This window comes from Oncorhynchus nerka, linkage group LG8, assembly GCF_034236695.1.
Source record: "Oncorhynchus nerka isolate Pitt River linkage group LG8, Oner_Uvic_2.0, whole genome shotgun sequence".
Classification (NCBI taxonomy): domain Eukaryota; kingdom Metazoa; phylum Chordata; class Actinopteri; order Salmoniformes; family Salmonidae; genus Oncorhynchus; species Oncorhynchus nerka.
This window is the reverse complement of record NC_088403.1, coordinates 29,401,708-29,415,695: the sequence shown is the minus strand read 5'-3', so window position 1 is coordinate 29,415,695 and position 13,988 is coordinate 29,401,708. Positions and strand designations below refer to the sequence as shown.

Genomic DNA, 13,988 nt, shown 5'->3' with positions numbered 1-13,988 from the left:
GTGTGATACTGTTTGGTGGGGTGTGATACTGTTTGGTGGGGTGTGATACTGTTTGGTGGGGTGTGATACTGTTTGGTGGGGTGTGATACTGTTTGGTGGGGTGTGATACTGTTTGGTGGGGTGTGATACTGTTTGGTGGGGTGTGATACTGTTTGGTGGGGTGTGATACTGTTTGGTGGGGTTTGATACTGTTTGGTGGGGTGTGATACTGTTTAGTGGTGTTTGATATTGTTTGGTGGGGTGTGATACTGTTTGGTGGGGTGTGATACTGTTTGGTGGGGTGTGATACTGTTTGGTGGGGTGTGATACTGTTTGGTGGGGTTTGATACTGTTTGGTGGGGTGTGATACTGTTTGATAGAGTTGGTCAGGTAGGCCCACCTGTGTGACAGATACAGGGCAGATGTGGAACGGTTCCGACGGCGACACCATCTCCAGCTTCATCCCCGTCCGGAAGGAGTGTTTGGTCACGTCTGCATGGTCCTGAAACCACCGGGTCACCGTGGAAAACACACACCTCTTTTAACAGTCACTGCAAACAGGCTTTGTCAACAAACACTAAGCAGTGGGACTAGGCTATACAATTAAAATGTTATTACTTTGATATTACTGACTCGTCTGCTCAACCGCCCAAATATGCTCGGAGTTAGAGCAAATAATAGCTATGTGAGTCTGACTAATTGTCTGTGACAGGTGTGTTTGACCTATAGGGACAGATAGAGCTAGCCAGCGTGGCCCTTTGAAACCCCACTGACACCGAGGCCATCAGACAGGTCCCGTCAGATCACTGTCGTCTGTACGACAGGTACACACCCAGACTTAAGAGGGGCGTGGGAAAGGCAGCAGCTTATCACCACACACATACACACACCATAAAACACCCACACAATAAACACAACCACACAATAAAACACACCCACAGATAGGAGGAGAGGTGTCTGAGCCACGTAGCATAAACATTTTACAGTGACATTTGAGTAATTTAGCAGACGCTCTTATCCAGAGTGACTTACAGTTGGTGCATTCATCTTAAGATAGCTCGGTGAGACAACACAGTCGTAGCAAGTACATTTTCCCTCAACAGAGTAGTCAGTGCTTTTGTTAACCATGGGATTTATTTATGATACTCTTTAAAGTATCAGACTTTTTTTTATTTTGTGTGATTTTTTTCCGGGAGATGGGCAGTGACTCCGCTGTCCTGACATTAGGGGGAAGCTTGTTCGGCCATTGTGGAGCCAGGACAGAGAAGAGTTTTGACTGGGTTGAGTGGAATCTGATAACAACATGATATTGTCTGTTAAAATGACTGATTGGAACTCAGGGGTTTGACTACATTGATTAAGTGAGTATTTAATTAGTGTAACTGTTAAACCAGCCGCCCCACATGTCCTGATAGCACACGCAGTAAGAATGGTCATGGGAACTAACGAACCTGCACAAGAGTACACATGAAGTCGGTTGTGTGTAGAAGCACTTCCTGTGTCACAGGGCTACTTCCTGTGTGGCTGACCCTCACCTTAAACACCTCCAGGGGCAGTGGGTTCTTCTGGGCCTCGCTCCGCGCCGCCTCCAGGGCCTCCTGCCACTCGAGGGCGCTCTTCAGGCCACGCATCTCTGAGACGGGAGAGAGATGACAGTCAGAATGTGACTCTGAAACTCAGCATCAAATTAAAAGACCTTACAAATCTCTCCCAACTGTTTATTTAAAGGGATATATTCAGCAATGGCTCACAAAACTACCTTTAACTTCCTTCAAACTGCATGCAGACATACAAATGGTGTCCATGGGTTCATCTGACTCTGGGTTAGTAGAAAGGGCTTCATTGCCAACATCTCACACTATCCCTTTAAGAAAACCTCTCCCAGTGTTTCCCAAATGTCTTTTTGTTTTTTTAATCAGATGCCATTTCAAGGAATAGATCTTACAACCAGATGACCCTCCCCCTCCCACTCTTGACAAACTGGCTTAACTAGAGCTACAGCTGAGACTGGATACACTCATTTGGATTTCTATCGATCATTTGGAGAGGAGATATCTAAAGTTTGGTTCCATTTTATGTTAAAACAGTCGGAACGGTATATGTATGTCTGAAGGAACATGTTTGCGTGCCATTACAAGTGTGAGTGTGTTGCTATGATTGGGATATTGCGTGTTCTGTGGAAAGGTGTTTTTTGACAAAGTCATCAGTTCTGTAGAAGTTGAAACTGAAAGATATCGATTATGAACAGAGGCTAACATGTTGAGTCATTCAGAGACACAGAGAGAGAGAGACACGGAGAGAGAGAGACACAGAGAGAGACACAGAGAGAGAGAGACACAGAGAGAGACACAGAGAGAGAGAGACACAGAGAGAGAGAGACACAGAGACAGACCGAGAGAGAGAGACACAGAGAGAGAGACACAGAGACAGACCGAGAGACAGACCGAGAGACAGACCCGAGAGACGGTGGTTTATGATATTGAACAGAGAGAAGGGAAACTCCCAACTACTCTGAACGGTGTAAAACAGTCATAAAAACGTTGACACACGATAGATGATTATGTGTGGGTGTAACATTGATCCTCACTACATCAAGGTTACCATTTGATCCTAATCTATGGCTCTCATGGGATATGATTCTTAACCAACCCTTAATAATCCGTAAATCCAATAGAGTTGGAGAGTCCTGGAAAGTTGCAGGTTTTTGTTTCAGCCCAGCATTTAAAACTACCACTATTACAGCTGAATGTGACCCAGAGCCCATACCTCCATGCAGCTATGACCCCTAACCCTTACCTGCTGGGGGCTCCAGTGACAGACAGTTCTCCTGAGCCCAGCCTAGTGGGCGGAGCCTCACGTCGAGGTAGAACAGCCAGGTGTCGTGGGCATCGTCTTGGAGACCCACATGGTGCAGGCGGAGCCTCCCACCAACGTTCTGGGCGACGCGGGCAGCCCAGTAGAGTGAGGGGTCAGTGAGGTCCCGTACCTCAATCACCGAACCCTCCACAATCAGATCCACTGTGTTCTTCCCCCTCAGAGGCTAGAGAGAAGGATGGGAAGAGGGAGAGGAGAAGACATAATTGATGGAAAGTATTCAAATCTGTGTGTACAGTGCCTTCAGAAAGTATTCACACGCCTTGACTTTTTCCACATTTTGTTGTGTTGTAGCCTGAATTTAAAATGGATGGTGTCCCCCAGGGCTCAGTTCTTGACCCTCTCCTCTTCTCTCTATACACCAAGCCACTGGGCTCTGTCATATCCTCACATGGTCTCTCTTATCATTGCTATGCGGATGACACTCAACTACTTTTCTCCTCCCCCCCTTCTGACACCCAGGTGGCAACATGCATCTCTGCGTGCCTGGCAGATATCTTAGCTTGGATTTCGGCCCACCACCTCAAGCTCAACCTCAACAAGATGGAGCTGCTCTTCCTACCGGGGAAGGCCTGCCGGCTGAAAGACCTCTCCATCAAAATTCACAACTCCAGTGTCGCCCTCCCAGATTACAAAGAACCTTGGCGTGACCCTGGACAACACCCTGTCGTTCTCTGCAAACATTAAAGCAATGACTCCATCCTGCAGGTACATGCTCTACAATATCCGTAAAGTATGACCCTACCACACGCAGGAAGCTGCGCAGGTCCTAATCTAGGCACTTGTCATCTTCCGTCTGGACTCCTGCATCTCCCCAAACTCTCCCATCCCGCTCCTTCGCACACTCCATTGGCTTCAGGTCAAAGCTAGCATCGACTACAAGACCACGGTGCTTACCTACGGAGCAGCAAGATGAACTACCCCTCCCTACCGTCAGGCTATGCTCAAACCCTACACACCCCAACCCGAGCACTCCTTTCTGCCACCTCTGGTCTCTTGGCCCTCCCACCCCTACGGGAGGGCAGCTCCCACTCAGTCCAGTCCAAGTTCTTCCAGAGCCAGCATCCCCCTAAAGTTAGGACAGCTGAAACTGAAAGTCCCTGCCCATCTTCGGAAAGCACCTGAAACCCTACCTCTTCAAAGAATATCTTAAAAGATAAAAGGAATAGAGCTAAGCACAGGCAAAATCCTAGAGGAAAACCTGGTTCAGTCTGCTTTCCAACAGAAACTGGGAGACAAATTCACCTTTCAGCAGGACAATAACCTAAAACACAAGGCCAAATATACATTGGAGTTTCTTACCAAGACGACATTGAATGTTCCTGAGTTGCCTAGTTACAGTTTTGTCTTAAAATCGTCTTGAAAATCTAAGGCAAGACTTGAAAGTGGCTGTCTAGCAATGATCAACAACCAACTTGACAGAGCTTGAAGAATTTTTTAAAGAATAATGTGCAACATTTGTCAAATCCAGGTGTGTAAAGCGCTTAGAGACTTACCCAGAAAGGCTCGCAGCTGTAATCACTGCCAAAGGTTATTCTAACATGTATTGACTCGTGAATAATTATGCGAATGAGATATTTCTGTATTTCATTTTCAATACATTTGCTAACATTTCTGAAATCCTATTTTCCCCTAGTCATTGTGGGGGTAGTGTGTGTAGATGGTTGAGAACAAAAATAAATGTAATCCATTTTGAATTCAGGCTGTAAAGACAACACAACATGGAATAAGTCAAGGGGTATGAATTCTTAGACTGCACTTCATGTGCCTCTTTGAGAGGGAACTGGTATTATCTGGGGTGAAACTTCAATCTTGACATACAGAGCTCAACAGATCAGCTAAAGCTCGAAACGTGTTGATGGTTAATACACTGGGTGTCACCTACGCATACACAGTCTCATTATCTCTCTCCCTCAATCTCTCCGTCTCGTTCTCCCTGTCACACTCCCACCGAGACAGTACTCACCCCTTCCAGTAGGTTTGCTGGTGCGGTCCGTGAGCCAGTCAAGTCCTGGATGAGAAAATCTGTCCAGTCACTGTACTTCTCCTTGATGGCTACGAGACAGAACAGAGGGAGAGAGAGACGGTCAAACATACTGTGCTGTGCTAGCAAAATTATACATGACAATGCACTTACATATATTAGCACCAGGCTAAGCAATGAACAACAGCGGAAAACAGTTAGATACGGCACTACAGTACAGAGCAGTCCACATAAACAGGTGTTGAGAGATACAATGGGAGCATGGTAGAAAAAGGCAGGCATGAACGAACACACGCACACACACACACACACACACACACACGTATCACCCTCTCCAGAGCCATTTAAACGGTTGGCTCCCACTCATTTGCATAGGACATGTTTGTTTACTCCACTTTCTGTTTCCCACAGTGCAACAGTAGTGATGTTTAATTCATGGTGCATCGTGGGTCTTGATTTTACTTTGACTCCACGCTGACTAGTGGCTTCCCACAGGCATACACAGGTCTACTTTGGCCAGCACAGTATGAAGATGGGCAGAAACTGCTACTCCAATAGAAATCCCCGAAACACACTTGTCGGCGATGTCATGGCGACATTAGCTAGCTAAACTCGCGCGTGGAAACACTTCGTCGGTTTTAACGGTCGTCTCACACCGGACTGCGTATGTGTTGGCCGTCGATATAAAGTTGTTTTTGACTCAAATTAAAACGTTTCAGTTTGTCACTTTCACGAGGTTGGAGTAATAACATGTTAAACTACTGAAGACATTGGCTCGAATCGAGGTTTTGTGCTTTTAGATTTCAAGAAAATTAACAGGGGGTGTCAAACTCAAATCAGCACAATGGCCATATTGAAAAAAAACTCCCAATGATTTTGCAGGCCAGACACTGCCAGTTGGCATGCAGCATGTTGGCAGTGCTTGCTGCGACTTGTAGTGCAGCGCATCGCAGGCGGTATGGAAGCAGGCCAAAATGAATTGACAACCCAAGTCATTACACAGGCCTCGTGTTTGACACATCATTTTTCACTTCACTCATTGACTTCTCAAACCCCAAAAACCGGCCTGGTCTGCTTGGTCGGTTTCGCAATTGTTGTCCGGAAGTCTCGCGATGTTTAGAGGCTCTGTGGTTTGCAAACTCTGTGGTCCTACTAAATCATACACACAAATAGAGTAATGTATTTTTAAGTGATGAGTTATCCACCCCTCTCCAAAGACCTCTACATCTAATGCTCTAGGTTTACAGTCACCAATTGGACGCAAAGATTCAGAGAATATCTGACTCAATGGGGCATGGTGACATGAGTCACAGTAGAACGACTAGTGGCCAGTAGCCTAGATCATGGAGGATTACACCGCTACCTGTCATTAAGCCACGCCACACTTAGAAAACAAATCGAATCATTCATTCCTATGGGAGAGAACAGAGGTATTTTCGCCTCATTTTATATTCTCTCATTAGTATATTCTTCTGAAGCCAGATGAGTCAGATTTAGAGAAACAGTCAATTAATTTTCCTAAAAACAAAATCACTCTGTCTCGGCACATGGCCGATCCTTTTTTCCATACATGGTGCAAATACGGTTGCAAATAATGTCCCTCTGCCCCAGTGCATCTCTCCACACCACCCCAGGTTAATAATAGTGTTTTTTCCACACCCACACACACACACACACACACACACACACACACTCACAGTGCTCCTGTTGATCTTCGGTGTGCAGAAATAGATCAACTATTTTTACAGATCCTCCTAGATTAGTCATCAAGCCATTTAGAATAGGCCACAGAGCAGAATGCAGGCTGCTGCTTCGGCATCTGAACTTCTGCCCCTCCCCCTCCCTCTTTCTGTTCTACCTCCTCGGCTCCCTCCGGCCCAGGGTGTAGTTACAGTACTAGTTTGCATGTAAATGATCATTATTTACTTCCTTTTTCTTGCCCATCCTCCAGGCGATAGACACTGAGGCAAATCCTGACTTCCACAAAACAATAACTGCATAATTTACTTTGAAGAGAGAACCCCCTCTCCCCTTTTCTATCTTTCGTCTTCTCCCCTCCCCCAATCCTCTCCTCTCTTTTGCTATACTGGTAGACATCCAAACAAATATCCAACATACAAAAAAAAACCATCTGATTTGCATATCCAACAACAAGCCATTGTGTAAACAGACAGGGAAGGCCAATTCAAAAGCGTATTTAAGAGAATCAAAGCCATTATTAAAAGAACAAGTCTGGCCTGTATCATGGCAGGGAGGGATGTTTTCATCTGTGATCACAGCAGTACAGCAGATTCTAATCAGGGCTAATGGGAACAAATTAGACGATTTATTCTCAGTCTCACAAAGTGCTTATCTAGTCATTAGTATTACAGTGGCATGGTAAACCACACTGAGATACAATGTCTATCTACCAAGTCTTCTGGGGGTTCTGTAAGACTGAATTAATAGTATAACCACAGACCCTAGATCAGGATTTAATATATACCAGTAACAATCTAGTAATCTACTGCTAGTAAATACCCCATTGTTTCACCAGGTGGGTTGGCGACAACAAACTACTTTTTAGAAAAATGCCAAAATACTCAAAGTAGAAAGACAAAAATCAACAACAGAGATACAGGTGAATGTTATTTATAGTCAGAACTGTAGCTCAATAGTCACTGAATGACAGCCAACAGGATAGATAAACACCTCTCTGCTGTGGTAGGCTAAATCATGTGTAGGTGGGGGGTTTTATGACGAGGGAGACGCCCTAGCTAGTGATGTTAACCGTTAATGTAAAGCCATGTTTACTGCCCCGGGACGTAAGGGGTTAAGAGTGTGTGTAGGTGGGGCGGGGCGTTTGTAAATGGCTATAATGACATGCATGGCTAAACCTAATATCACCTGGGCTAGGTAGAGAACAAGACTGGCCCACACTAAACACATCCAGCACTAGTTATATAATCATTATGAAAATGGACAAAAGCAAATGAGATTGGGATATGGGACTACACCCATCCACACTACACTACACTACACTAAGTAAATACAAAGCGGTTGCAAATCAGGTGGTGGAGATGGGGAGGATGCGTCATTTGGGTATCAAATCAGTCCTGGCCTGCTCTTTCTGAGTGCCTTGTGTTAGTTGGCTTGTCTTTGACCAGGTTGATGCGTGTGCAGTCCTTCTTGCCAACTAAGGATTCATTCATGCACTATTAAGGACAGACGCAGGTCAAGAGTGTTCACACACACATACAGCTGTCAAGTAGGCCTGAGCCTCATTTCAGCGCCTCCTCTCTAGCAGGTCCTGGCAGGAAGTTGTGAGTCTGGTGAATGCATTATGCAAATGACCTCTGTGGGGTTCTGAGAGCAGCGCTGCTATCACATGACTAAACTTGTGATACCTTCGAAGCTCCTGACACACACCCACACAGGAACGCAAACACACACACACACACACAAATATTTTGCTACGGGAAACTTGAAATATTGTTACACTTCACATTCTTTCGCTGCAATACTAATCTCTGTTTATTATCTATGCAGTCACTTTACCTCTACCTACATGTACATATTACCTCAATTACCTGGACTAACCGGTGCCCCCGCACACTGACTCTGTACCGGTACCCCCTGTTGATGGCCTCATTACTGTTCTTTTAGTGCTGCTCTTTAATTATTTCACTTATTTCTCTGAAAACAGCATTGCTGATTAAGGGCTTGTAAGTAAGCATTTCACCGTTGTGTTCGGCGCGTGTGACAAATCAAATTAGACTTGAAACAAGACAGGCTGAAGCCCCACTCTGTCACTCAACAGGGAGGCAGCACACAGACAGGTTCTCCACGCCGTGACTGCTTCTCTCAGCATGTCACTCAACAGATTGTTCCAAAACAACAACGATGCTGCTTTCCACATTGCTTCGAAAATTGAATTCTCTCTATTATTTTCTCTATTATAATAATAGTTTGTGAATCTTGCTCCTTGCAAAACGCCAGTTAGACTGAAGGAAACTCATCACTAATGCTACCTTTACTTAAAATGCAAACATTAGCTTTAATACAGGTTGCTACCAGTGTTGGTATAGATCAGCATGTTGATCAGCATGTTCTGAATCAGATAGCCTATTCTAAAATCTGTGTCTAAATATAACTATGCATCTATTCAAATGCTATTAGGGTCCCCTGGGAAACACTGACCAGCACTTTGGTTCCTACCCTATCATAAATCCTACCTAATGTGTTGTCATGCCAAACACCAACCATACAATTACAATCATCTATTCTGTTTCTATGTTTCCAGCAGTTCCCCAAAGCGTTTTAATCTACACTGAACAAAAATAGAAACGCAAAATGCAACAATTTCAAAGATTTTACTGAGTTACAGTTCATATAAGGAAATCAGTCAATTTAAATAAATTCATGAGGCCCTAATCTATGGATTTCACATGACTGAGGAATACAGATCTGCATCTGTTGTTCACAGATACCTTTTAAAATAAAGGTAGGAGCGTGGATCAGAAAACCAGTCAGTATCTGCTGTGACCAACATTTGCCTCATGCAGCGCAAAACATCTCCTTCACATAGAGTTGAGTTGATCAGGCTGTTGAATGTTGTCCCACTCCTCTTCAAGGACAGAAGTTGCTGGATATTGTCGGGAACTGAAACACGCTGTCGTACGCGTTGATCGAGAGCATCCCAAACATGCTCAATGGGTGACATGTCTGTTGAGTATGCAGGCCATGGAAGAACTGGGACATTTTCAGCTTCCAGGAATTGTGTACAGATCCTTGCGACATGGGGCCGTGCATTATGTTGAAACATGAGGTGATGGCGGCGGATGAATGGCTAGACAATGGGCCTCAGGATCCCGTCACGGTATCGCTGTGCATTCAAATTGCCATAATGCCATCGATAAAATGTCCGTAGCTTATGCCTTCCCATACCATGACCCTACCGCCACCATGGACCACTCTGTTCACATCGTTGACGTCAGCAAACCGCTCGCCCAGCTGAAACCAGTGGCCATCGAAGGTGAGCCGACTGAAGTAGATTACGACACCAAACTGCAGTCAGGTCAAGAGGATGACGAGCATTTAGATTAGCTCCCCTGAGACAGTTTGACAGTTTGTGCAGAAATTCTTCGGTTGTGCAAACCCACAGTTTCATCAGCTGCCTGGGTGGCTGGTCTCAGACGATACCACAGGTGAAGAAGCCGGATGGGGAGGTCCGAGGCTTGCATGGTCACACGTGGTCTGCGGTTGTGAGACCGGTTGGACGTTTCTCTAAAAAGACGGAGTCAGCTTATAGTAGAGAAATTAACATTATATTCTCTGGCAACAGCTCTGGTGGGCATTCCTGCAGTCAGCAGGTCAATTGCACGCTCCCTCAAAACTTGAGACATCTGTGGCATTGTGTGCACACTTAAGAGTGGTGCTTCTAACTTTCAGTTAGGCGCACCAGTGCAACCAATTCAAAATATAAAATGTAGAGCCCCGCACGCACGCACACACACACACACACGCGCACATGCACACACACACGCACGCACGCACACAGGTAATTCTGGAGTAGGAATCCTCGTGAATTTTGAGAATGTGTCGTAGAATGTGCCGAGCAGGCAGTGTCAGCAGTGTCTAGACAAGCTAAGATTCTAGGCTGAGACACCTGCTGTCTAGTGGAAGATTGTCTGAGAGAGTTTAATTCTGGTAATACACACTTGTGGAACGGGAAGGTGATATGCACATCCTAAACTTGAGAATACCGTTGCTAGGATAAAAATAAATAAATGGGTCATTCTTGAATTGTGGTGGTAAATGCTGTCGCTTGACTTTGGCACCATTTTAAAATGATTTAACATGACAAATAATGCTTTTGATGTTTTATTTAACTGTTATTTATTAGAGAAAACACACTCAGTGGCCAGTCTTTTTAGGTACACAACCCCATTCACAAAAAGGGTTTGCTCCTACAGACAGTGAGTCAGGGTGGATGTGACTTGCTATATAAAGCAGGCAGACAGGCATCGAGGCATCCATTTACTGTTCGATTGAACGTTAGAATGGGAATAACTAGTGACCTAAGCGACTGAGCGTGGTATGATCGTCTGTGCCAAGCACACCGGTTCTAGGCTCTCAGAAACGGCCGGCCTCCTGGGCTTTTCACGCACAACTTTGTCTAAGGTTTACAGAGAATGGTGCGACAAACCAAAAACATCCAGTCAGGGGCAGTCCCTGTGGGCATCAGCTCGCTGATCAGAGAGGTCAAAGGAGAACGGCAAGAATCGCGCAAGCTAACAGTCAGACCACAAACAGGCAAATAACGGCGTAGTACAGCAGTGGTGTGCAGAATGGAATGCACAACTCGCCGGTGTCTCGTCACGGATGGGCTATTGCAGCAGACCACACCGGGTTCCACTCCTCTCAGCTAAAAACAAGAAGCAGCTTCAGTGGGCACGCAATCCAGGTCCCTGTTGCGTCATGCTGATGGCAGAGTCAGGATTTGGCGTAAGCAGCGTGAGTAAAAGTAAAGATACCTTAATAGAAAATGACTCAGGTAAAAGTCACCCAGTAAAATCCTACTTGAGTAAAAGTATAAAAGTATTTGGTTTTAAATATACTTAAGTATCAAAAGTAAATGTAATGGCTAAAATATATACTAAGTAAAAGTATAAATCATTTCATATGCCTTATATTAAGTAAACCAGAAATGACATCATTTTCTTTAGAAATGTAGTAATGTAAAAGTTGTCAAAAATATAAATAGCAAAGTAATGTACAGACACAAAAAAAAACTACTGAAGTAGTACTTTAAAGTATTTTTACTTAAAGTACTTTACACCACTGACAGATACACACGTTCTAAAGTTGTATTCTGAACTCCACCCCCTCATCTCTCTCTTCTCCTCCCCAGTTAAAACAGAGCCTATAAACAACAGCGAGATTGACTACCACAGAATGTGTGTATGTAGGTATTTTATACTGCAACATCTATTTTTATGCATTGTGGGAAACTACTGGGAGCAAGCAAATGTGTTTGTCCCACTGGTGATGTGTAGAGGTGTAGTGACATGGTTTGGCGATTTAGATAGATAAGCCTATTCATTTTGAATAATGAACAAAAGTATTTAGAATAGTGTATAGATCAACAAAAACAAGGAAGGCTATTAAAATAGATTATTTTATTTTTTTACTAGTATAATGTCCATGAGCATTCTCTCCAGTGGCAAACTGTTATCGGAGGACAGGTATATATTAAAGAAACTTAAGCATATCACACTGTTAGAATGTCATACATTTGAGGATTCCATTAATACTTTGGGGTGTCTAAATCCAAAGTGTCACTTGGTGTTAGTTCATTTAAATGAAGGGAAATAACACAAGTAAAATGATTAATCATATCACAGTAAATTATGTTTTAAGGGTTGATGACCTTAGATTTGAGAATTTGTGGCCTCCATTTAAAAAAGAAAATCCTAATTTACCTAAGGTATATTTGATGTTACCAAAATGTCATTCCCAACTGCCACTGTAATTCAAGAACCTCCCTAATACAGATAGAAGTGACATCTTTCCCTCCAAAATAATGGGTGGGGGGGAGGTGCAGAAATGGGGAAATACAGAGGGGCATGCAGAAAGACAGAGGGTGGGGGGTTTAAGAGTCAAACAAACTCTGAGGCAACTTCCTGTAAGTTGACAGGAAGGAGGAGAAGGAAGCACACATGCAATGCTGAGAAAGTTAGTGATATGCAGAATCCTTGGGACGTCCCTACCCTAAACCTAACACCTAACCTAACCATAACCAAAACCCTAGCTAACCCTAACAACCGCTTTAAATGTCAACTTCAATTGGGTGACGGAGTTGGACGCCCCAAGGATCCCATTTAGACTTTTCTTTGCTGAGAAGAGCCAGCAGGCAGGCAGGCAGGCGAGTTAGTCAGGAAGACTGATAGGGCTGCTTACCTTTTCTTAGGTAAACGTTATCTGAGAAACAAAAAGAAATAAAGGTAACTGTAACATAGAAACACACACACACACCACACCACACACACACGCAGGAATGCATATACGCATACACACACTTTGCTTGGCGTGATGCAAGATGCTTGATAAATAGAAATGAAGGGGAGAATCACTCATTTGAATCACTAAGTATCAAGGAGAAAACAAGAGGAAATGTTGCCTAAATCTAACCTAATATTACCTTCTCAGCTTAGTGAAAGACACTACAGCCTTCCACTCCCCACCTGATCCTGTTCTGCAAATACATGAGGTCTACCAGCTCTATTCACCGCACACAGTAGCTAGCAAACACACATACACTCACACCAACAGTCTGTGTCCACCTCTCATGCAAACCCTTATTATAGACAAACCCATAAACGCAAAATCTCTGGAGTCAAATCAAAACGGGAGTGTTTGTGTGCGTGCCATGGTGTGTGTCAACTACCCAGTCCCTTGGGTGTCATCTAACCCACTAAACATGCATGGTTATTACATGCATGGTCCATTTCATTGCCATTCAGTCCCCTCAACCCATCAGCTCTCTGCCAACACGGAGACCCCCTATGTGTCTCTTGTGGCCACTCACGCTCCAGTGTGTGTGTTAAAAGGTCAATTAAAGCTACAGAAAAATCACATTATATCTCCCACTGCTGCAGTTTCTATAGGTCTTTTATTATTATTATTATTATTATTATATATATATTTTTTACACAGTCTTATTTTTACCCCGGAGCACGATTTGCCACCAGGTAAAGATTGAGGTGTGAAAAAAGTCAGGTAGAAGCAAATTCAGCTATAGTCTCCTTAACAAACAAAAAACCACTCCCAAAAATCAGCATAAATACATCAAAGCTCTGTTATGGAGGGTGAGTCATGTGGATGAGAAGATCCGGTGTGAAAATGCCTCTTCTAGAACGGCCGCTTAAAGGAGGATCGGATGATAAATTACCGATGCTAAATTATAGATGGGATTTCTTTTTGACAAGCTTTGGAAGGGTTGAAACATAAGGATCAGGGGGTGGAAGGGAGAACGTCAGGTTAGCTAGAGCACTAGAGGTGGAGAAAGGGTGACTTTCAGTGTTTAGCGTGGCAAATATTGCATCAGGTTAAATTGAGTGTGTGTGTGTATGTGATCAACAAACCAATCAAGCTAAATAAACAATCACTT

The 13,988-nt window shown here is 44.1% G+C and overlaps 1 protein-coding gene across 6 annotated transcripts in view; it reads right to left on the bottom strand.

The window, feature by feature from the left end:
* Nucleotides 1-13,988, bottom strand: part of LOC115133816 (scm-like with four MBT domains protein 2) — a 53,086-nt gene that overhangs the window by 24,223 nt on the left and 14,875 nt on the right. For 3 of the 6 annotated variants that reach the window (XM_065021650.1, XM_065021649.1, XM_065021653.1), the window contains 5 exons: nt 12,779-12,799; nt 4,820-4,908; nt 2,776-3,019; nt 1,515-1,612; nt 380-481 (listed from right to left, as the gene is read on the bottom strand). In XM_065021650.1, coding sequence (XP_064877722.1) covers nt 380-481; nt 1,515-1,612; nt 2,776-3,019; nt 4,820-4,908; nt 12,779-12,799 — 554 coding nt within the window. Of the gene's footprint in view, nt 1-379; nt 482-1,514; nt 1,613-2,775; nt 3,020-4,819; nt 4,909-6,534; nt 6,620-12,778; nt 12,800-13,988 lie in introns of those variants that run through there. The other 3 variants (XM_065021652.1, XM_065021654.1, XM_065021655.1) reach the window with 2 other exon arrangements.